Source organism: Tamandua tetradactyla, chromosome 2 (assembly GCF_023851605.1).
Source record: "Tamandua tetradactyla isolate mTamTet1 chromosome 2, mTamTet1.pri, whole genome shotgun sequence".
NCBI classification, from domain to species: domain Eukaryota; kingdom Metazoa; phylum Chordata; class Mammalia; order Pilosa; family Myrmecophagidae; genus Tamandua; species Tamandua tetradactyla.
The window spans coordinates 23,770,993-23,796,076 of NC_135328.1; the positions used below are offsets into that span (position 1 = coordinate 23,770,993).

The 25,084-nt window shown below is 44.9% G+C and overlaps 1 protein-coding gene and 1 non-coding gene across 3 annotated transcripts in view; one reads left to right on the forward strand and one right to left on the reverse strand.

Annotated features, from left to right (window-relative positions):
- ABCA1 (ATP binding cassette subfamily A member 1) overlaps window positions 1–25,084 on the reverse strand; it is a 131,837-nt gene that overhangs the window by 26,034 nt on the left and 80,719 nt on the right. For both annotated transcript variants that reach the window (XM_077140813.1, XM_077140805.1), the window contains exons 17-30: window positions 24,352–24,556; window positions 22,663–22,776; window positions 20,731–20,902; window positions 19,679–19,810; window positions 18,637–18,779; window positions 18,296–18,433; window positions 16,487–16,707; window positions 15,127–15,199; window positions 14,310–14,512; window positions 11,739–11,787; window positions 11,428–11,541; window positions 10,237–10,385; window positions 8,499–8,623; window positions 5,039–5,137 (exon numbers count right to left, since the gene is read on the reverse strand). In XM_077140813.1, coding sequence (XP_076996928.1) covers window positions 5,039–5,137; window positions 8,499–8,623; window positions 10,237–10,385; window positions 11,428–11,541; window positions 11,739–11,787; window positions 14,310–14,512; window positions 15,127–15,199; window positions 16,487–16,707; window positions 18,296–18,433; window positions 18,637–18,779; window positions 19,679–19,810; window positions 20,731–20,902; window positions 22,663–22,776; window positions 24,352–24,556 — 1,937 coding nt within the window. The remainder of the gene's footprint in view (window positions 1–5,038; window positions 5,138–8,498; window positions 8,624–10,236; window positions 10,386–11,427; window positions 11,542–11,738; window positions 11,788–14,309; window positions 14,513–15,126; window positions 15,200–16,486; window positions 16,708–18,295; window positions 18,434–18,636; window positions 18,780–19,678; window positions 19,811–20,730; window positions 20,903–22,662; window positions 22,777–24,351; window positions 24,557–25,084) is intronic.
- Window positions 3,666–3,854, forward strand: LOC143675427 (U2 spliceosomal RNA). Its single transcript, XR_013171651.1, has one exon. It is a non-coding gene; the product is annotated as a U2 spliceosomal RNA (small nuclear RNA).

The window sequence follows — 25,084 nt, forward strand, 5'->3', positions numbered from 1 at the left end:
TTGGTTTTGTGAGTTTTTCATCTAAACCATCTCCTATTTATGGGGGGTTGGGGTTAGTAGTTAGTGGTGGTGTGGGTTGTGGGTTGGTTTTAAGTTTTGGTGGGTCTTTTTTAGGGTTGATAGTGTTTTTGGTGTATTTAGGTGGGATGTTGGTAGTGTTTGGGTATACCACTGCGATAGCCACTGAGGAGTATCCTGAGGTATGGGGGTCGAATGTGGTTATTTTTAGTGCGATGGTTTTTGGTGTTGCTATAGAGGCTGTTGTTATGCTGTGATTGGTCAATTATGAGGATATCTATGGGGTGTTTTGTGGGCTAAAATACATAGAGAATTGGGCAGTTTATAGTTATTTGGGCGATTGATATGTTCATGGGGATTATGTGGGTGTTGCTGCTTTATATAGTCATGGTTGGTGGTTGGTGGTTTTAGCTGGGTGAGCTTTATTTATTAGTATTTTTGTCGTTATTGAAATTACTCGTAATAAAAGGTCAATGTGGTAAGGGCTAGTATGATGGATAGCATAAATGATAGGAAATATAGTTTAATTGGTCCTTTTTGGTTGGATGTTGTTAGTGATGCTGAGATATTTATTTTGGAGAGGCTTTTTGGGGCGATTTTTTCTAGTCAGATTAGGTCGAGTGTGGAGGTTGCCAGATTTTGGCTTGTTTTGAGGATTGAGTGGGGGTATAGGCGGTGAATGATGCTGGGAAAATATCCTAGCATGGTAGAGAAGGAGTGATGTTGAGATGGGTAATTGTATTGTAGGTTGTGGGTTGTGTTGTTTAGTTCTATTGCTAGGATGAATCCAGTGATTGATACTACTAGTGCTGCAAGTTTAATGTATGAGGGCATAGTTATTTGTTGTATTGATATTGGTGGAATGTTGTTTGTAATTAGAAATCCTGCGAAAATACTTCCGATTGCTAGGCGTTTAATTGGATTAAGCAGACATGGATCGTTTTCATTGATGATGATGGTTGTTTGAAATCGGGGTTGGTTGAGCAGGGAAAAGAAGATGATTCGTGTGCTGTATACAGCTGTTAGGGTTGTGGCAATTAGGGTGATTAGGAGTGCTCAGGCGTTTGTGTTGGAGGTGTTTGCTGTTTCGATGATAGTGTCTTTAGAGTAGAAACCTGTAAGGAAGGGTATTCCTGTAAGTGCTAGGCTTCCAATGATAAGAGAGGAGGTAGTTAGTGGTAGTGCATGAAATAATCCTCCTATTTTTCAAATATCTTGTTCATTGTTTAGGCTGCGGATGATGGATCCTGAGCATAGAAATAGTATTGCTTTGAAAAAGGCGTGTGTGCAGATGTGTAGGAAGGCCAAGTATGGTTGGTTGAGTCCGATTGTTACTATTATCAGTCCTAGTTGGCTTGATGTTGAAAATGCTACGATCTTTTTGACGTCATTTTGTGTTAGGGCGCAGATAGCGGTGAATAGTGTGGTGATAGCTCCTAGGCAAAGGGCTATTGTGAGAACTAGTTGGTTGGTTTGTAGTAGTGGATGAAATCGTACTAGTAGGAATACTCCTGCCACCACCATGGTACTTGAGTGTAGTAGTGCTGATACTGGAGTTGGGCCTTCTATTGCAGATGGGAGTCATGGGTGTAGTCCGAATTGGGCTGATTTTCCTATGGCGGCCAGGAGTAGCCCTATTAGTGGAACTGGGGTTATGTTTGGGCTAAGTATGAAGATTTGTTGTATGTCCCATGAGTTGGAGTTGAGTATAAATCAAGCTAAGGCTATGATAAGACCAATGTCTCCGATTCGGTTGTATAGGACTGCTTGTAGGGCTGCAGTGTTGGCATCGGCTCGTCCATATCATCACCTGATTAGTAGAAATGATATAATGCCAACTCCTTCTCAGCCGATAAATAGTTGGAATAGGTTGTTGGCGGTTACTAAGATAATTATTGTGATGATATATATATCTTTTTTTTTTTTTTTTGCATGGGCAGGGACCAGGAATCAAATCCGGGTCTCCAACATGGCAGGCAAGAATTCTGCCACTGAACCACTGTGGCCTGCCCCACATTACATATTTAAATGTGATTAAAAGGAGAAATTTTAGGTTGAATGCAGGTTACTAAAATAAAAATTTAAAAAACAAAAGATTAAGTCTTTGCATTGCCATGGAAGAATTAGAAAAATGAGCAAACAAATAATGTAATTTTAGACAGACAAACATCAAGCAAAATAAGGGGAGAAGGAATAGGAAAAAGGGGTTCTAGATTAGCTAAAAGACCTCCCTAAGAAGGTGATACTTCAACCAAAATCCAAAGGATCAGAAAGAACAAGTTGCAAGGATTGGAGGAGGAAGAATCTCTAGAAGCAAAAGTACAAGGTATAAAGTAAGAAGGAATGATCTTTCTAGAGTCAAGAAGGCAGCCAGAGGCAGTGTGGCTGAAAGATGGTGAACTAAGAGGAAGAGGGAGGGGAGATGAGGCAGGGAGGGAGCATGGGGCCAGATCATGGAGACCAGGTAAGGAGTCTGGGTTTTATGCCTAAAGTGCTGGAAATATGGCAGAGTAGGAAGACCCAATTATGACTTAATACAAGTGGACGACTAGGGCAGGGATATGGTGAGACCTCTCCTCTGTGCCAGCCCTAGTGCTTGGTGCTTGAAGAACTAGGGTTGTTGTTTTTTTTGCATTCATCCCAGGAGGCAAAAGATAAGGATTTGCTTCCTGGCTTAAGCTCTGAAATCCCGTGGGACCTTCAGCAAGTCTATTTTTTTCAACTGATAAAAACGTATAAAATGATTTGCTTCAACAAGTCATTTCTGGTATCCTTTCCAGATGCAACATTCTACTGTTTGTAGAAGAGCTCTAGTCTTTATATGATGCTTGTATGTAATGAAAAATCAAATGAACAGGTTCTGTGGAATGTTCTCTAGTTCTCTCTTTAAAGCACCTCTCAGCTAAAGGGAAAAGCCACACTAAGACACGGTACTCTCCTGAGCTCACATTCTAAAACCTTCAAAAGATGAGCACACCAGGATGTGTTCCAATCAAATTTCCCTCAGTTCTACCACTTTTAGAAAAATTTAAATTTAAATTCCAGCGAGAGTCGCCAGGGTGCAAGCCTTTCCTTCCACCTGCCTCCAGCATAAGTGACTCTTTTTATAGCTTTGGACTCTTTGATCAGGGGCCAGACTGCTTTTGTCTCTAAGGCTAGCTCTCAGCCCAGACCTGGTTTCAAAGAGCCCAAAGAGCCTACCCAGGCTGGCATTGAGCCATGAGCCCATGTGGTCCAACTGGCCAGCTATGAATCCACCTGTCCATATTACCATCTCCTCTAACTCTTCCATATTTTTTTCAGAACTTGCCTGTGGTATCTCATCAGAAGGCTTGTGAAATCCAGATAGGCTGAGTGCATGCCCTTCCCCACTCTGATCATTTTGGTTCTTGGGAATCAATATTGGCTGCCAGGATTCACCATTCAGTAAATACTAACTATTAAATATTAACAAACATGCAGTAAACAACACTCCATTTAATAAGAACTAAGCAATACCTACTCACTATCCATTTAAAAACCTGGTTTAGCACACTGTATGCTTGAGTTTCATGCTCACTGGTCTGTCACTTGCAGGGCTGCTCACCTCCCTTTCTTTGATATCTCATGTTAGGGTTTAAATTATGTCCCTCCAAAAGATATGTTGAATTGCTTCTCAGCCTTCTGGCTAAGAACAAGAGTAATACCTGTTCTTATCAGTTTAATATCTGATATGTCCTCTATCCAAGGACAAAGTCTTAAATGTACTTTTGGAGCAGGGAGATGGAATAGGAGCTTGCTCCATCCACTCCACGCATCCACCTGGTATTGCAGTATCTGCAGTGTCTTAATCCCCACAGGGATTAAGAAAATAAAGAGATATGCAGAAATCCTGACTCCTGGTGCCTGTGAATGTGATCTTACTTGGAAACAGCGCCTTTGCAGATGTCATCAAGTTAAGATAAAGTCATCCTGAAGTAGGGCAGTTCCTAATCCAATATAACTGTCGTGCTTATAAGAAGGGAAGAAGAGACACAGATGTAGAGACACAGAGAAGAGAAGACCATGAGAAAATGGAAACAGAGATTGCAATTATGTTGATGAAAATCAAGGAATGCCAAGGATGGCTGGCACTGCCAGAAGCCAGGAAGAGATTCCTTGGAGGAAGCCCAGCCCTGCTGACACCTTGGTTTCAGACTTCTCACCTCCAGAACTGTGAGACAATACATTCTGCTGTTTAAAGCTACCAGTTAATAGTAATTTGTTACAGCAGCCCTAAGAAACTGATACACCTAGAATTCAAATTTGTCCTTCTTTAATCTTCAACCCAACTCTCCATAATTCCAGAGAGATCACTTTTTGTCATTGAACAACCTCAGCAGTAAATTCTGCCTGAATTTGTTCAAGTTCCTAGAAATTTGGACTCATCCCTCCCAGCACCCATCTCTGCCATAAGTTCCTTGCCTGCACTCCTCAGTGTCTATGTACAATGACCCCCTGACATGACTTCCCCACACACATCTGGAACAGAGTCACATGGGTAATTTGCTGAGTTTTTCATACCCTGTCTTAAAAAAAGGGGATCTTGAAGGAAAGTACAACAGAAATACGCAATTTTAAAAGAAGAAAATGTTCACTTTTATCTGAATTAGCAGGTCATCTTTTCAGGTTGTTAAAGTGAAGGATCTGGTCGGTTAAAATGGAAATTATATGTAATGTCTGGATTTTATGCAATGTAGTGGATTGGGGGAGGGGGAGAAGGGGAAAGTGCTATTCAAATTAAATATTAATGTTCTAAAACAGTAAGCAAATGTCTGTAATGGTTTGCTTCATAGGATGTTAGAAGCCTCTCCGAATGTTTGCTCCTAGGTGGTTTGATAATGTTACTAGATTGGCTTTTTTAAAATTTAAAAAAAAAAATGATTCTAAGGGCAAATGATGGTGGTTGTGATGCAGTGTGCAGCTGACATATGCAATACAATAGTGATCAAGCAGGTGAGAAGCCAGCCACGGAGGATCTCACCACTGCAGTGGTACTTACGGGATTGGATTTCCTTCCATACACCGGGTCCCAAAGCCAGGGTCTTTGGTGAGTGCATTCAAGAGCTGCTGGGTGCCCACGTCCTCTGGTGCATCATTACTGTGGGTGCGTGAGAGGCAGTAATCAGGAATGTGGAAAAATGTTTCTAAATTAAAACACACTTTACTGAGCACTTCCTGTGTTCCAGGCTCTTAAAACACAAATGAGTAAAATATAGAACCCACCCAAAAGGAACTCAGACTCTGGCCATATATTTGGCACCAGAATGACATTCAACACTGCAAAGTGGAGGCCATATAAATAAGTTATATGCAGTCAGTTCTCATTATATGCATTAGTTATGTTCTATGAAGTCACTACAAATACCGAGCCATTGTCCCTAGGGGAAGTGCAGACGTTCCCATGAGCCTCTGGTCACAACATCTTTCATCATCTGATCAAAACATAATGTCGTTTTACATGTATTTCTGTTTAAAGACACCTTATTTAATATATATTGCTGATTCATTAACATTGAATTCACGACCAGCAGTGCTATGACTCATGCTTGAATGAAGCTTAATCAAGCTTATCCAGTACACATGTTTTCTCCATAAGTCACACCTCAGCCCTCCTGTCTATAGGGACACTAGACCTTCTTTGGCACCATACTGGGGGCATTGTAAACAGCCAACAAAAAGCACACAAACGGGAAAAATGTGGCACTAAATATGCAGCAAAAAAAGACACTTGTTTGCAGTACAAGAGCTGAAAACAAGAAGGCAGAGCTCTGCCAGGTTCACCCTCAGCTGGGAATGTGCAGGTTGGACAAATCAAATTTTTTGTTCCTCTGTCCATTTTCATGACTATTACAGCTACAGATAAAATTGTAGCAAGTGGGTGAATTTACACATCTGGAATCCATGAAAAATAAAAAATGATTATATATGAAGTTGTGTGGGGACGTGTAAATACACATTTATATATACATTCAAATGTAAAGAAACTCATTAAGGATCAGTGTCTTGAAAGCGCTTTCACAATTATCCAGTAGGCATAGATAACCAGGATTTTCCAGGCGAAAGGAGGCAGATTTTATTTGCTGAAGGTTTGCATGGACAATTAGGAAACACAAACGAGGATAGGCTCAGGTCACAATTATGGAATAAGTCCATGTTCTATATTGCACTAGGCGACAGAGGGTCAGCAGCCAGGAAAGGACAGTATAGAGTAAGCCTGAGCTCTTTAAGAATGAAGCATAGAAATTAAAAAAAGATATCAATAAGTGGCAAAACATCTCATGTTCATGGATTAAAAGAGTCAACACTGTTCAGATGTCAATATTACCCAAAACAATCAATAGATTCAATGCAACCCCTACCAGAAGCTATACAAATAGCCAACAAGCCAATGAAAAAAATGCTCATATCATTAGCCATTAGGGAAAGGCAAACCAAAACCACAATGAGATACCACTTCAAATCCACAAGGATGATTATTATTTATTTTTAACGGAAAACAACATGGGAGAGGATGCATTGCCTTGTTGATGGGAATGTAAAATGGTGTAGCTGGTTTCCTTTTTGAATAAAGCAGTATGGCAGTTCCTCAAAAAGTTAAATGCAGAATTATCATATGAAACAACAGTTCCACTTCTAGGTATAGACCCAAAGAAAGTGAAAACAGGGTCTCAAGCAGATACCTGTACCTCAATATGTACAGCAACATTATTCACAACGGCCTAAAGGCAGACACAACCCAAGTGTCTATCAACGAATGATGGATAAACAAAATGTGGTACACATACAATAGAATAGTATTCAACCACAAGAAAGAATGAAATTATGAAATGTGCCGCAACATTTCATAATTTCAAAAAAAACATTTCATAAACAAGGAAGAACCTTGGAAACATACTCAGTAAAGTAAGCAAGGCACATAAAGACAAATATTATATGACATCACATATAAGACAGACTAGAAACAGCAAATTCTCAGAGATAGTAGAGTAGAGGTTACCAGGGAATGGGACGGGATGGGAAACTGTTTGTTTGGGAAAAAAAAAGAAGAAAAATTAAATAAGTGAATTAAGCATTTAGCACAGAATGTGGCCAAGAAAAAAAAAACAAGGAGGAGGAGGAAACATAGGCTTAGAAAGTGTGCTGGTTTGAAAGGATATATGCCCCCTAAGAAAGCCATGTTTTAATATAAATCTCATTACTTAAAGGTAGAATAATCCCTACTCAGTACTGTATATTTGAAACTGTAATGAGATCATCTCCCTAGTTGATGTGATTTAGTTAAGAACGGTTGTTATACGGATTAGGGGATGACATGTCTCCACCCATTTGAGTGGGTCTTGATTGGTTTACTGGAGTCCTATAAAAGAGGAAATATTTTGGAGATTGAGAGAGACTCAGAGAGGGCAGAGAATGCTGCAACACTACAAAGCAGAGAGTCCACGAGCCAGCAACCTTTGGAGATGAAGAAGAAAAGTGCCTCCCGGGGAGCTTCATGAAATAGGAAGCCAGGAGAGAAAGCTAGCAGATGATGCTGTATTTGCCATGTGCCCTTCCAGCTGAGAGAGAAGCCCTGACTGTGTTCACCATGTGCCTTCTCATTTGAGAGAGAAACCCTGAACTTCATCGGCCTTCTTGAACCAAGGTATCTTTCCCTGGATGCCTTTGATTGGACATTACTATAGACTTGTTGTAATGGGGACATTTTCTCGGCCTTAGAACTGTAAACTTGTAACTCATTAAATTCCCCTTGTTAAAAGCCATTCCGTTTCTGGTATATTGCATTCCAGCAGCTAGCAAACTAGAACAGAAAGAGACCAATTCACATGAATGTTTGTATAAAACTTTTTTAGAAGCATCCCTTTTATATCACCTACAGGACTACAAATCCTATAGGACTGAAGAAAATCCCTGACCAACAGGATCCAGAAATTCTTTTGTTCTTTAATTTGAAATACCGGATTGTTACAAAGTAGGGGTTATTTTGGTCTAAACAACAAACCCTAGCTAATATCCACAACGTCAAAGAATAGATAATAAATACAGGAATTGCAATATGCAGAAAACAGGGCATTAACCTCCTATTGAAGTGCTATGCTTTGACCTGTGACTCAACTACAGAATTACAACATAGCTATGAAAACCCAAATATATAAAAATTTAATCACTGATTTTAGCAGGGGCAGATTATTCTACTCTAAAACACATCTGGCTGTTCCTGACATGGAAACGTAAAGAGAAGAAGGGCTCAAGCGCAGCAACAGAGGACCCGCCTGCTATTCCAGGTTTCGTTCACTGCTATGCTTTGCATCTAATATTAGGGGGCTTAGCTACAGTTGATAAAATCCACTCCACTGTGCAATTCTTCAGTCCATCTATCCCTGATCCTCACTCAGCATAGTAAACATCTTTGCTCTGCCTGCACTCCCCTCCCTCCTTGGATGCAGAGGGCACACACGTACCTGACAAATGTGTACTGCTCACTGTACATCCAGGGCTGAAGTTCCAGGCTGGGGTACTTCCCAAAGGGTGGCACAATCAGGCTAAATACCAGGGCAATGCAGACAAACACAGCTGGCAAGACAATCTAAAACCAGGAGATAGAGGGGGAAGTGTTAGGAAGAAGGCAAAGCCCCTAGGCATCCAGCCAGCGCTCTTGACCAGCCAGCACATGACTGAGGAGTATAGGGCCCACAGCCAAGCTCCACCAAGGCATTTTTGGTGGCTGGGAAGCAATGGAGGCTAAAGAGCTCTTCCCTCTGGGCATTTTCTGGAAGCTGTGGTGCACCAGACCAGAAGCCACGGCCAATGGTGCTAAGCTGAGAACCACATATCAGGGGGACTCAGAATATCCGTTCCTGCCCCTCCTTCCTCTGAAGACCTGAGAAATACCATACTGGGCTGAGCGCAGCTGGGCTTAGAGAAAGGCGGGGTGCAGAGGCCAAACAAGGCAGAAGACCAGAGTCCTGGGTCTGCCACTACCACAGGAGCAACCTTGTGAAGTCATTTCCCTCTCTGGCCGTAGTTTTCTCATTTGTAATCTGTGGGCCGAGACCATATGACCCATTTGGCTCCTACAACCTGATAATACCAACTCCACAGAATGGTGCCAAGGAAAGGGGACGGCAATCATTATCTCCTAAAACCATCTCAAAAAGTGTAATTATTCAATCCTTCTTGAACCCCCTCAAACTACTCACCAGGACCTTCTCTGAGAACAGTGACTTGTACATACATCATATGTAAACTCAAAGTTCCCTCCATTTATCGTTGAGAGACTTACCCTTAAAAAACTTAGAGATTGAAATAATGCCTCTGGTTGTCAAATCCTGGGGTTTCAATGCAGAAAATAACCATTTTGTGAGGACTCTATGGGATTATCTCATTTAATTCTCATTACAACCCTAAGTAGCATTATTATTATCACCAATATACAGAGAAAGTAACTGAGGCTCAGAGAGATGACATAACCTGCCCAAGGTCACACAGCCAGTAAGTAGCAGAGGTGGAAATCAAATCCAAGTCTGTCTGCTCCAAACTCATACCCTTTGCATTTATCTGCACACTCTTCAGGGAAAATCTCTGCAGATCCTTCCTCTATATTTCTTGATTTTATAAAGTGAAATACTTCCTCCCCTCCTAACCAACTAAATTCACGTGCAAACACTGACATAGGGAATAGTATAATGGGCCTTCTCTGCTCACCAATTAAATCCTGATCTCTCTGGCTAACTTGGCTATCAATTTGCAGTTAAATATCAACTTAGTGAAAATTCAAGTTCCCAATAAGTTCAGATGTCAAATGCATCTGGGCAAAACATCTTCCATGTCATGAAAGTTAAATTTGCCCAGTCTTTCTAAACTTTGCCCTCCTTAGGCTCAGCTCTACAATAAAACTAACACGAATGCACACACATATACCACTTACTGACGCCAGGCCCTGTTCTAGGGTTCAAAGTATTTGCTCACTTGAATCCTATGCCATAGATATTCTTATCCCCATTTTACAAATGAAGACATTTAAGCACAGAGAAAATAACTGCCAGTGGATATTGGCAAGCAGCAGAACAGGGGTTGAAATGCAGATAGTCTGGCTACAGCATCCATCCTATAACCTGATGTGAACCCGTCTCTGCTTGTCAGGGGGCCTGCAGCCCACCTTTGAACCCCGAGTTCCTGGCCTGGGCCAGCACCTCTCACCTGGGCAAAGAATCCCTTCCGACTCCGCCTGGCAATCAGCAGTCTCTTCCACAAAAGGGCTACAAACTGTTGCTGTGTGAGTTTCCAGCCCTTCACCTGGTAGGAGCCTTTGCCATCCATTCCGCTGAGCAGATCCGTCTCTCTGGATTCTACAAGAAGACAACACGGAAGGTCACCTGTTATCTCAAGCACTATCAACATCACTATATTTCTCTCTCCAGCATCCTCAGCAACCATCCAGAGGCTTGTGTCCAAAGCTAGAAGTATCTCAGAAGTAAAGAGCTTTCACAACACAGCCACATCTTGAGAAATTATGATCCACCATGTCCAACACTAGCCGTCTCTGAAGGTGCCTTGAAGCAACTAAAGAGAGGTGATCACACGTAACTGGATGTCACATCAAGACATGCAAGTGAATCAAGCTTAATTTCTTATGAGCTAGTCTATGAAACAGGCCAAGCACGCACGCTGGCAAACTGAGGCACAAAAGGGCTATTTGCCTCTTATACTTGTGGTAAGAAGGTGGACACATCTCAAATATTATCTCAGGACTGGCAATGTAGGAAGCCAAGGAGAACACAAGAATGATTCACATGACCAGAAACTAGAGGGAATCAAAGGGGTTTTTTCCCTAAAATTTTACTGAAATCCTTGTCTTCAACCAATGATTCCTAACTGAGGTGCTCTGACATCTTACTATTATTTGTTGGAGCCCTTGGCTCCCCTCTCCACCTTAGTCAAATGCACAAGGACACAAATATCCAAAATATCTAAACTCAACGGTATAATTGAGCCTAAAAGCAAATTCACCTTTTTGACTTTCAAAATTATTCATCCATTCAACTTATATTTATGCAACAATTATACACCTTGTATATGCAAGAAACCAGGACTCTGCAGAAAAGATAATACATAAATGGGCTCAGAGGGATTAGGGAGCATCCCTTAATGTAGACCTTCATTGAAGGATCTTAGCTCAGTGCAGGAAGTGCTGGGAATGGGCTCTTGCAGGGATGGCCACATGCACACTGCTGGAAAAGGAAAAGTGCCTTTTCTCCTTTTCCCACTTCCCTCTGGGCCCTATGGAGATCTACCATTCCAGGTAAAGGCCATCAAACGAAAACACCAGAGAAGAACATAAGAGAGAAATTCATTTTCAAGTAATGGAGCCCAGAGCTTGCTCAAACAGACCTGGGTCTATGTCAGAATCATTGGGGTCAACCACATCATCTTCAGTGAATGGGTGAAGACAGCTCTGCCTGTCCCCAAAGGCCCGTCTGTTTCGTCTTGCCGGCAAGGTGCCATCTGAAGGTAAAGGGAAGGAATTCCACATTTTACTTTATTTGTAACAAAACAAGCCTTCCTTATCTGTAACAGACCCATACGCTAAAAATGAGAATGGACCATTCAAACCATTCAAAGGGAAAGGCATAGCGCTGGTGGATGAAAGCAGCCAGCAGAGGGCGCTGGGCAGACCCTGGGCAGCCATCCCCAGGGGTTACCTGAGGTCTCGGTATCCACCCCACTCTCTTCAGCCACTTTGAGAAATATCTGAAAAATAAGAGCAGGTGAGATCACTATAAGCATCAACATTATGAGGGTGACATCATCATTACCTTACTGTAAGGCATGTTAGCCCCTTAAAACAAAGACAGTAGAAGCTGCATTTATTAATGCTTTGTCAGAGTCACTTGGGAAAAAAGCTGTTTTTGCCAGAAAACATTTGCTCAGTGGCAGAAGCTGTCAATACAATCATTTTCAAATTAAAGCTGTAGCACTGGGGACATCGCAACGGAAATTTGTTCCAAACCTACAAAAAAACATAGAGTGATTTCTCCCAGTCCTGTGCCCCCAAAAATCTTTGAGTGTGTTCATCATGTGATCAGTTAGACAAGGCAGAATGATCAGGAGGCAATTCATTTGCCAGAACCAGAAATGTTCAACAGTGGATATTATGGCAGGGATTCAAACATCAGAGGAGAATCTGAGCTTAGATCATTGATTTCCTATCTCTAGTCTACAGATCCCTGCCAGGCTGGATGCATAAAAATCACCTAGGAAGCACACAATAAAATATAACATTTAACTGTACAGCAAAAGCACAAGCAATAAAAAAAAATGGGATCTCATTAAAATTAAAAACTTTCATGCATCAAAGGACATTTTCATGAAAGTAAAAAGATAACCTACAGAATGGGAGAAGATATTTGGAAACCACATTTCTGATAAGGGTTTATAATATCCAAACTACAATTTAACAACAAAAAGACAAATCACTCAATTTAAAAATGGGGGAAAGACTCGAATAAACATTTCTCCAAAGAAGATATACAAATGGCCAATAAGTACATAAAAGATGGTCAACATCACTAGCCATTAGGGAAATGCAAATCAAAACCACAATGAGATTCCATTTCATACCCAGTAGAATGGCTGCTAATAAAAGAACAGAAAACAGCAAGTGTTGGAGAGGATGCAGAGAAACAGAAATACTCATTCATTGCTGGTGGGAATAAAAAATGGTGCAGCCACTGTGGAAAACAGTTTGGCCTTTCCTCAGAAAGTTAAGTATAGAATTACCATATGACCTGAATATCCCACTTCCAGGTATTAACCAAAAGAACTGAAAGCAGGGACTCAAACAGATACTTACACATCAATGTTCATAGCAGCATTATTCACAATTGCCAAAAGATGGAAGCAACTCAAGTGTCCATCAACCAATGAATGGGTAAAGAAAATGTAGTTTGTAAATACATTGGAAAATTAGTCAATCATAAAAAAGCAATGATGTTCTGATACATGTGACAACGTGGATGAACCCTGAAGACACCATGTTGAGTGAAATATGCCAGAACCAAAAGGGCAAATATTATATGATGTCACTGTTAAGAAATAATTAGATAAGCAAATTCATAGAGTCAGAAACGAAAAGACAGGTTCCCAAGGACTGGGGTGGGGATATGGAATGAAGAGTTGATGCTTAATCGGTACAAAGTCTGTTTGGAGTGATAGAACAGTTTTGGTAATGGATGGCAATGATAGGAGCACAACATCATGAACACATGAAAAGTGCATGTGAATACAGTTTAAAAGGGAAATTCTGGCTATACATGTTACTAGAATAAATAAATTTTTAAAACCACTGGATTGTACAACAGTGAACTCTAATGTAAACTACAGACTACGGTAGTTTATAATAGCAATTATAATAGTATTGCAATTATAATAGCATAATTACAAGAACATTGTTTCATCAATTGTAAGGAAAATACCAAACTAATCCAAAGTGTAAATAACAGGGAAAACTATGTGTAGGAGGCAGGGGGAGTATGGGAACTCTAATTTCTGCATGATTCTTCCATAAACCTGCAATTTCTCTAATTCTTCAATTAGACCACCAAAGGAGGCCCTGCCTCTAGAAATTCTGATTCAAAAGATCTGGAGTTAAGCCTTAGAATTTGTATTGCCAAAAGATTTCCCCAGATGATTCTGCTACGTAGCCAACCTCGGGAACACCTGCCCAGACAATCTCTGTATCCCTTCTTGACCCCGGGCCTGGGACATTGGGTCTCTAAAGGGGGATAGTGCTGCACAGTAAAGAGAACCCAAAACCCACGGTTCTGAATCCAGCTCAGCAGCCCTGAGTTTCAATTTCCTCATATTGCTATGAGGATTAAATGAAGTTACGATGATTACTTAGAACAGCAATGACCCAATAAAATACTCCAAGCTCAGCACTTGACAAGCAGATTTTCAGTAAACGTTGGCCACTTCCTATATGCAGGAGTGCAGTGGACAATCTTAATACTTTTTTCCTGCTTTCTTCCACTGGGACCTTAAAGGTTAGGTGGGATGAAGGTCACCCAAATTCTCAATGACTGCGAGGTTAGGTGGGGCCAAGGTCACCCAGATTCTCAATGACTGCCAGGTTAGGTGGGGCCAAGGTCACCCAGATTCTGTAAGGCTCAATGACCAGCTTCACAGTGACCCTCTTCCCAGCAGGACTGCAGACTGCCCACCTCGCCTGGGCCTGGTCAGCCCTACTATATTCTGGCAGCCACTTGACCTACTTCTTCCAGGGTGGTCTCTGAGATGCCATAGCTGGAAATACCCAGGTCTGAGAGGCGGTCATCAATCTCATGGAAGAGTTCCACGAAGGCCCCTTCCTTGGCAGCTTCATAGGGCAGTACGTAGGTCAACTCATGCCCAATGTCTTCCACCAGCCGGGCCTCAGCCACATGCTTCCTGATGAGGTTGGAGATAGCGGAGACATCTGCGGGATGAGCACAAGGATGGCTCAGCCAGCTCAGCAACCCCTTGGCCGGGGCAGGCCTCCTCCCTTTACTAACTCCCCGGAAGCCTGCTGCTTATACACAACTCCAGATGCTTAAGTCACCCTCACTGGGCAGAGATGAACAGGTTCAAGGATTCTGTTCACAGAAGCTACTAGTGACACAAGCCCCTATATACATCCCCTGAGGAAACCCTGGCAGGCTATTCCTGACCTCCTGGGTTCATTCCTTCCTCAGTAGTTAACTCGAATCCCTCCCTGCTGGCTTGCCACTAAAAGCCCCTCCTCCCTGGTGTCCAGTGCCAGCCATATCCATGCCCCCATGAGTGCCCACGGAGTATGCCTCCCCCACCCCCATCATCTCAGCTCTCTGGGACGCTGCCCTGCCGGCAACCAGGCCAAGCCCCAGGCTCCCCAGCAAGCATCAGGCCAGCCACGCCACCAAGCTGCACCCACCTCCACAGCTGCCCAGCCCAGCCCAGCAGCAAACCTTGAGTCAGCGCCACCAGCCTCTGCACCTCTCCTCCTCTGCCTCCACTCTGCCCAGCTGGGTGTAGCTCAGGCACCACCTGAATAAGAAACCCCAGAGTCCTTACCGATGGTCAGCGTGTCACTTTCATGGTCGCTGCCCAGGCCAGCATCAGAACTGCTTTGAGAAACACTGTCCTCCTGATGGCAAAGAAGGAGGTGAGAATGGGTGAGGGACCAAGCAGAAGTACAGCCACCACCACCTTCAGTGGGGACAGCTGCTAAGAGGCTCTGCTATATGACACCCAGAGCCAAGAGCTTCTCGTGGGGGGGTTGCCACTGGGCAGACATGGCTTCAGAGACCACTGCTGAATACATATGCCTTGTGGACAACCTCTCTTCCAGGGGTGGGAGGTCAAAGCTGTCAGCAGAACCATTGATGGGCAGAACTATGACGGGGCATTCGCCAGCAGCCTGAGGCCTGCAAACTACCTGGCTAGTGGTCTAGAGTTCAGGGCTTCTCCAGCTTTCATGTGTGTTCAGCCACCAGGGGACCTTGTTAAAAAGCAGATTCTGCATCAGCAGGTCCGAGCTGGGACCTGGGTTTCTGCAAACTAATGAGCTCCAAGGCAATGCAGATGTTGCTTGTCCTTAGACCCCACTTTGAGCAACAAGGGAGTAGACTGCACTTCAAGGCTGGAGGGTAGATGTTTTTAGGACTTCAGTGAAGGATGACTCATGTCGCAAACAAAGGATGATGCCACTGGTTTCAACACACATATAGATCTCAGGCATGTGCTGTGGTGCAGAGGTACGCGCACCTGTTATTAGGTGTTGGCCCGCCTTTTCAATTTATCTGCTGTGTGACCTTGAATAGGCTACCAAATCCCTCTGAGCCTCACTACCCTCATCTGGGATAATAATTAAAATATCCAAAGTGACTTTGTGCTTTGAGACAACAGGTGTTAAAAATAAAATGATAATAATAATAATAACACTTTGTAAATGGTAACAGGGCTACAAAAAATTAACTATCATCATCATTTTCTTTTACGGTCAGAGTCTATTACGGTTAAGTGTTTGACATGAAACTGGTGCTTAAGAAATATCTGTTGTTTTACAGTTTAGAAGTTAAGGTCAATGAGATTTAGTGGCCCAAGGAGCAGGCACAGCTGGGCTTATGCAGCCAAGACTCTCAACTCTTGGCAAGTCTCTTCTCTTCAACATAATAAAGCCCTCTGAGGACCTTCTCTGTCATTATGGTGCCTCCATAGGAAAAAGGAGGATTCAACACAGCTAGCACAATGGAAACGGGGGGGGGGGGGGGGGGGGGGCCCTCCTGAGCGTCCCATGGATGAGAGAGGGTGTGACTCCCAAGGGGCCTCAGAACAGGGAGAAGGTGTGGCCCAGTGGGGCAGGGTGGACAGGCCAGCGCCACCAACGAGTCCCAGCCCTGACACTAGCCCAGCGCTGAGCCCTATAACTCACCTTTTTCTGGTACGACACGGTACTACTGCTGTTTCTGCAGGAACCGAGCAAGGATTCCGCATCCTTCTTGACCAGAGTCAGGTAGTAGCCTGTGCCCAGATGGTTCTTCAGAAACAGGGAGGAGCCCACACAGCACAGCTTCCCATGGGAAATGATGGCGATCCTGTCCCCCAGAATGTCAGCTTCGTCCATGTGGTGTGTGGAGAGAATGATGGTGCGGCCTGCCCGACACAAACACAAGGGCAGGGGGCAGGTGAGGCCCACCGGTTCCCACTGAAACTACAGGAATGTTAACAGCAGGAGTAAGCGCAGAAGAAAGACCCAGAAGCAGGCTTATACCCCGCGTGGCCATGATCTGTAGATGGCAAGGCTTTGACTGCAGCCACTGCGTCCTCACGGGAATAAACAGCAAGGTCTGCCAGGCATGAGGAGTGCTTCACATGCCTTCTCGTCTAACTTAACCCTCTATGAGGTAAACATCAACATTGTCATAGGTGAGGAAGCTGAGGCAAGGTGAGTGACTCCCAAAGTCTCAGGGTCGGATGCAGCTGGCTCCCCAGAGCCCAGGCTCCCAGACTGCACCATCAGTCAACCAACCCTGGTTCTCCATCTCTCCCAGCCATTCACCTTCATCCACTCTTTCAACAAACCCAAATTAAGTGCCCTATACTGAGTATAATAAAAGATAAACAAAGACACAGCCTCTGCGCTCAGGAATCTCAGTGCATAGGGGAAAATAATTATAATGCACACATATAAGCTCTGGGCCAAAGGGAGGCACTGGGAGCTGAGGGGGCCCAAAGGAGATGCTTCTCATCTTCTTGCAGGGCACCCCCAGCAATGAAGTGCTGACTTTAACAGCCCTGGAAACCAGGCCTCCCACCCCCACACTGTGGGTGAGCACTGAGCTTTAAGGAAAGGATGCTCGCTTTTCCTTGAGAAGCAATTCTGCTGCCCTAGCAAGGGCAGCCATAAGCAGAGAAGCACAGAAACAGACCCTCGTACATCGTCAGTGGGAAGGTAAAGTGGTGCAGCCACTGCAGAAAGTAGTTCAGAAGTTCCTCAAATGGTCCAGTATAGAACTATCATATGACCTGGCAATGCTACTTCCAGGTATATACACAAAAGAATTGAAAGCAGAGACTCGAATAGATATTTGCACATAGACAGCCCACGAGCCGAATAAATTACACAACACTTACCTTGTCGATATTCACAATTGTCAAGAGGTGGAAACAATCTACTGTCCATCAACTAATGAATGGTTAAATGAAACCATTTATACGTGTGTGTGTATATATATATGTATGTGTATATGTGTATACTATTCTATAGTGTGTGTGTATATATATACTATGGAATATTATTTACTTGTATAAACACATGAACATGTGACAACATGGATGAACCTTAAAGACATCATATTTGTAAAATGAAGCAGACACAAAAGGACAACTATTACATAATTTCACTTATATGAAATAATTTTAAGTAGGTTAGAGGGTACCAGGGGTTGGCGGGTGAGGAGAATGGGGAATTACCACTCAATGGAGATATACAGTTTCTGTTTGGGGTGATGGAAAAGTTTTGGGTCACGGATGGTGGGACAGTTGTACAACATTCTGAACACAATTGATACCACTGAATCATATCCTTGAGCATGGTTCAAATGGGAAATTTTATGTTTTCTCTATGTTACCACCATAAAAATTTAAATAAAAAGAAAAACAGCCATGAGATCAAGCCATACTGCTCTAGTGTCCCTCCCTCCCTCTTGGCCCATGAGCCGAATAAATACACATCACTTACCCTGTCGATATTTCAGCAGTAGCTCCCATATTCCCCTGCGGGAGTAGGGGTCCACACCAGCTGTGGGTTCATCGAGAATGACAACCTTGGATCCCCCGACAAAGGCCAAGGCCACAGACAGCTTCCTCTGCATTCCACCTACAAGACAGAGACGGGCTCCAGGACCCAGCCCCAGCCGGTGTGAAGGCAGAAGCAGTGAGAGACGGCATGGCCGGGCACTCATTCCCACTGCCACCCACCCCTACCCCATCCAGGACCCCGGACAGCTGGTGTTAGGCTGTGTGTGTGCCGGGCAGATGGGGAGGGGGGAGTGAGGGCAGGGACACAGCTCTGGGTCTCACCTGACAGCTGACTCGTTTTGCTTTTCAGCTTGCTGGGAGGCAACCCCACATCCAGGGCCATCTGCTCCATCTCTGCTTTCACGTGCTTCTCGGACAGCCCCTTCAGGCGGGCATAGAACCAGATGTGCTCTTCCACAGTCAGCCTGGGGGACAGAGGGCCAGCTCAGCTCGAGGCAGGGTTCCTCAGGGCCCTGCAGGAGTGCCCAGAATACAGGCTCTCCTGGGCCCAGCATGGATGAGAACGGGCACTTGGCCTTCCCCTCGATCTACTTCTGGAAAATAATCTTCAGGACAGATTGGAGGCAGAACAACAGTTAGCAACCACATGAGCTCAGGCAGCAAAGCTGAATTATGAAAGGTCCCTTTCAACCTCATCTCAGCAGGGCCTGGCACCATGCACCAGGCCTCTGAGATGAGCGGGGCTCTCCCTGTTGCCCAAAAACCAAGCGGCCAGAGTGCATTTACCTGGAGCAGCCAACCTTGAGCTCAAAGGTGCTCATACTCTGGGAGAACAGAGGCCCCGGTGTGGAGCATGAGCCCAAATTGCTCGGCATAGATAATAGGGAATTGCTGCCCCAAGGGAAAAAAGGCTTTGTCCAAGGTTGTGGAGCCCGGATCTTTCTCTGCTGCACCCAGAAGGTTTCCAAGTAGGAGCAAATGCTTGGATGCCTGGAGCAGAGAACATGCAGACCTCACCCCGGGGGGCCCAGACCTGCTGCCAGGTCGGACTTTTAGAGCTGCAGGAGGCATGGGGAGGGACAGCAGGGGGAGGATGGGCCCAAAGTGCCCCAATATAATGAGAATGGAGACCGTCGCTTCTCCCACCCCCATCCACCACCAAGACAAATGTGCCATCTCCAGCCCAACAATTCAGCTCCTACTTTCCCTAAAGTTTCATGATAACCAATTCTCAAGGTGTCGAGGGAGGCCAGGCCTGCCACCCCCAAAGACAGTAAAGTCCTTCAGTCCCGCTCTGGCCCTATGCCCAGGACCCACGCATCCTGGGAGCGGGTGCTGCTTCCAACACGCCGCTGGAACTCACATGTCGAAAAGCACATTGTGCTGGGGACAGACCCCCAGGTTCTGCCGGATAGTGCCCATCTCGGAGCGGATGTCCTTCCCCAGGATGTAGGCCGTGCCCGCAGTGGGAGGGAACAAGCCCGTCAGAATGGACCTAAGAACAAAAATAAGAGCGTTCAGGGGTCGGGGCTCAGCTCCAGCCCGAGCTGCAAAGCCAAGGAGATGGAGCAGAGGGGTGGGCATCCCCTCTTCGTGGACCCCCACACCCAAACCCACCCAAAGCAAAGAAACCCTTGCTCTGATGAATTAGGCTTGGGCCTGGCTATTTCAGTATAATCCCTATTTCAATGAAGTTTCCAATTTACATCGGAATGTGCACTTAAAATTCTCTATGTCTAAAACTATGGCCAAGGAGAATGGACAAACTGGAACAAATTATTCAATGAAAAATAAATAATTCTTGTGTTAGGTGGCAGGATTTTTGAGTGCCTTCGTAGAGGTTTCTGCAATGTTCCTCACACATTGATTTTACATTTTAACAGAGAAGATAAACAAGAGAAGAATATCACCCCAAAACCCTCTGGAAGGGTAGAGCAATCACAATGCAAAACCACTGAGACTCGTGGGGTGCTAGAGCCTATGCCCCCTTCTGAAGCTGCCCGTTAGGGGGCCTCGTAGGGTCCAAGGAGCCCTCGCCTCTGCTTAGAGACAGAGATCCTGGAAATCGTCGCCTTATCACAGTTCATCTTTCTTCCCAGACTCTTGCTTAACAGCTCTGACCAAGCCAGCTCAGGAGAATCTTTCTCAGATAGTTACAGCCTCAGGTTCCAAGAACACTGCAGAGCTCTGAGAACTACATGGAAAAAGGTCATCAAAAGGCACCCAGCCTGTTGGTGGCTGAAGGAATAATATTTAGCCAAAACTGGCTCTGGGAAAGCACTCTGGGGACAGATAGTATTTTCACCCTCATCATCTCAGGTCATTTGTTCTCAGGTCTCATTCTGATGTGCGCTTCTAACTGCACATCAGAACCCTCCTAAGGCTGATCCTGGGAGGGTCGCCCCTTCCTCTTACATCGTGGTGGTCTTTCCAGCTCCGTTGTGGCCCAGGAAGGAGGTGATCTGGCCCTCGTAAAAATTCAGAGCCAGGCCATCGACGGCCACCTTCATGCCATCTCGGTAAACCTTCACCAGGTTCTGAATGGACACCCCCAGCTTCAGGTGGGTGGGCTCCTCCTCCATGCAGACTGCGCGAAGAGAGAAGAAAGAAATGCAGGGGCAAAAATCACTGATAGGGAGAAGTGGAAAGGTGCAGGGAGCTGCACTGGAACTTTCAGACCCGTCTGCTCCCCCTGGGCACTCTCGGGCCCACAGGCAGGCAGGCTACAGATATTTCTTGAGAGCCTATTTGGGCACTAGTGCTGGTAATGAGGATTCAGTGGTAAAGAAGTATTCAGTCTACTGGGAAGAAAGACTTGAGAAGCAATTAAAATAGAGGATGCTAAAAGCTGTCAAAAGTATCTAAAAATGCCATGAAACCAGGGTACCTTGAGACCATGGAATACTACACAGCAAACTACAGATACATTGCAATAATTTGAAAGGATCTCAAGGGATGCTGAGCAAAAAAAAAAAAAAAAAAGCCAGTCTCCAAAGGTTACCGAATGGTTCCATTTACATAATGTTCTTCAAATTATAAAATTTTAAAATCTGCAGAACAGAATAGTGGTTGACAGCGTTGTGGATAGGGGACAACTGGGAGGTAGCTGTAGCTATGATGGGGAAACACAAAGGAGCTGTGTGATGATGGGAAAGTTTTGCGTCTTGATTGTGGGAGTGATTACACGAGTCTACACAGGTGATTAAGGTGCACAGAACTAAATACACACATGCAAATGGAAGCACATAAAAGTGGCAAAATCTTCAAAAGGTCTGTAAATTGTGACAGTGTCAGTTTCCTGGTTATGATATCGTTCTATAATGATGCAAGATGTTGTCACTGAGGGAACAGGGTGAAGGGTACATGGGAGCCCCCTGTACAATTTTGTGCAACTTCCTGTAAATGTCTGATCATTTCAAAATGAAATTTTTTTTTAATGCCAAGGAAGGCTGCTAGGGCATCTGAACTAGATCTCAAAGAATGAGTAGGACTTTGGAAGGCAGGCAAGTCAGAGAAAGGGTTTCCCTGTGCGGTAACACAGTACACATGGAGGCTGGGAGGTGTGGTGCCACATATCCCCGAAACTGCAAGCAGTTCTAGGTCACAGAAACAGAAACTGGGTGGAGAGAGGAGGTAAAGGAAGAAGAGAAGGGAACATCAAGAGAAGGAACTGGGCTGGTGTGCCAGATGAAGGAAGGTTGTACTTGACCACCAGCAGTTGGGGGAAGGCATAGAAGAGGGACTTGTTAACTATGTAGGAAGTCACCTTAAGCACAAAAATAGTTTCCCTTCAAGAAAATGAGCAAAGAACCTAGAAAGCAGAACATTTGCTGAACTGTGGGCATCTCTGCCTGCAGTCAGGAGCATGGAGAAGCTGAGGGCTCTGGGTAATGAAAGGTGATACATTTGGAGGAAGCACAAAGTTCTGCCCACCAAGGCAGCCACTTGGTGCCAGCATGCACAGGCTCATACATATACCACTATAACAAGGGAGGCAGCAGATCATGGTTCCGCAACCTGTTGTCTTTACCTCTTCCTTCTGGCTAGTCAGGATAACATGAAAACTGGGGAAGAGGAGTGGGAAGGTACAGAGCTTCAGAGCCACTACCATCCCAAGAGCCAAGAAAACAAAGGAAATGTTCCTCAGAAACTCAGACTTTGAGTACCCAAAAGGCCAAGAGCACTGGACACAACGGCCTGAGGAGAATTTAGAAAGTAGCATCACAAGTGTCTTCTCTGTCCCTAGAGGGGTTTTAGACTCTAAAGGGCAGGAGCCATCACTAGCCCCTGACAATCACTGGGGAGAGTAGCCCTGAGGTCAGAGGAGGGCAGGTCAGCTGCACTTACTTTCTGAGACTCCTTTCTGGCTGGAGCCAGGGTGGCTCTTCTCATCACTTTCCTCACCGAACCAGTAGGACTTGGTGCAAGGAAAATACCAGGGCCTGGGAATTCCATACTGGCCTGAAAGCAAAGCACAGTTGTGAGCCAAGCTCAGGGCCATTCCAGCATTCCTGGTATATCCCAGCCAGATACTCCCTCCTGGACATACCCTATGCCCTTCAGAGAAAGGAGAGACTGCAATGGAGGTGGAGGAGATGCAGCTAACATCTGCTAAAATCTACACTGTACCCAGTACATTTTGCACTTCTCATTGAGGGTAATCACCCTATTTTGGAGATGAAGAAACTGATGGATAAGTAGCCTGAACAAGATCACCCGGGGGTAAGAGGAGTTGACATTTGAATCCAGATCTTTATGACGCAAAACTGCATAGTCAATGCCAGAACTTCAGGTAGGAGGTAATAAACATTTCACATACACCTCCTTAGAGAATTAGAAGGTAAACCACATGGAGTTAAATGTCACTCTCACAGAAGGTGATCTTCTAAGAAAATTTATCCCAGGCAGGTTCATCTTGGACTGGGTCAAGGACATTTATTAAAGGAGGCATCTAAATGAATTTTTATTGAATACTAATCTGCTTATATCATAGGCAAGGACAGAGTCAATGTATTTTATTTTTCACTACTTTACAACCTATACTCAATGTGATGGTTAGGTTCTAGTGTCAACTTGGCCAAGTGATGATGCCCAGTTGTCTGGTCAGGCAAGAACCGGCCTCAACGTAACTTCAAGGATATTTCATGGTTAGTTGATAAACCAGAAGGCTGATGTATTAAATCATCAGTCAGTTGATTCCATCTGTGACTGATCACATCTGCGATCAACTAAGATTATCTGCCACAATGATATAATCCAACCAGGTAAAGGCTTTAAGGAAGAACAGAGACTCTTTTACTGCTTCTCAGCCAGAGAGCCTCTCCTGTGGAGTTTGTCCAGATCCTTTATCGCTGCTGCCAGCTTCACAGCCTGCCCTGCAGATTTTGGGCTCTTCCATGCCCACAGTTGCGTGAGACACCTTTATAAATCTCATATTTATAGGTCTCTCCTGTTGGTTCTGTTTCTATAGAGAACCCTGACTAATATACTCAGTAAACAGGACCTCTCCTAGGGCTGTCCCCCACCCTGGGGGGGGGGGGGGGTGCAAAGAATTATAGAAACAGTCTCGCATTGGGAGAAGAATCTTCAGGGCTGGCTGACCCAGTTTTTCCCTCAGCTGGGTTCACCTCCAAGCCGAGGTATATCTCAGCTGTATCGGTTACACACTGGCAACCGATATTCCCAGAGTCACAGTTCTCTCATTTGCAAAGTACTCTTGGCAGCACTACACCTCAGGGTGTTCTCAGGAAGGTTAAGGAAACTGAAGTACATAAAACACTTTGCACAGTGCCTGGCACGCCTTGGTCAAGAAACAGACGCTACATTAGTAGTAGCAGTTGATCCATCCATCTCTGCCCTCCTGGCGTCAGCTGCCTCTCCCTCTCAGCCTGTTTGTTTGCCTTGAGTATAAAACCCCGGCCGCTGCCCAGGGAGCTCAGCCCCTGCAGAAATTCCAGCACAAAGGAAGGCAAGCTCTGGAACTAGAAATCCAATTCCCCCAGCAGATGGTCAGGGCAGGGTGGATGTTCTGAGTACCTGGAAAAACAGCCTCGATGTACCACGTCATCACCCCATAGAGGAGGGTGTCAAACAGCATCATGGAGACCGAAGTGGTGAGATTGAAGCCATCTCCCTCCACGGGGTTCTTGAACAGGTTGTCCCACTGCACCCCGATGCCCTGCTCCTCGAAGAGGGCAAAGTACTCACAGCCGAACCCAAAGGCCACAGGAGACAGCAAACTCTGCGAAAAAAAGAGGCAAAGGGCATTTATCCATCTCCTTGTCTCCCTCGTTTTCTCCCACTTCCAATGCAAACACCACCTGGAGGAATTTGAATTTACAAAATGGATCAATGACAGGATGATCAAGTATTCACCGACAGAGTCCTTTTAAGGGAGTGGGTTCTCCTGCAGCCTATAAAACGATTCTCTTTATAACCATTCATTACGCACACACATTTCTGAAGTGCCTGGAGGATAGACCATGACACTTTCAGAGTTTTACACGTGCAAAGATGGCCCAAGGGCTGCACCACTCTGCCCTCTACACACATGCATACATGCAAGTGTACCAGCATGCACACACACACACATGCTCACATACCCTCACACGCATGCACACACACTGACATCTATCAAGGTCCTCTCATGTTTCCTGCTCACCAGAGCTGGCTCAGGGCCAGAGAAGCCAGTCTGGGGTAAATGATGCCGGAGGGGCCCAGACAAAGCGCCCTGGAGATCCCAGCCTCCGGGGGTGGCTCTCAGCTTTCC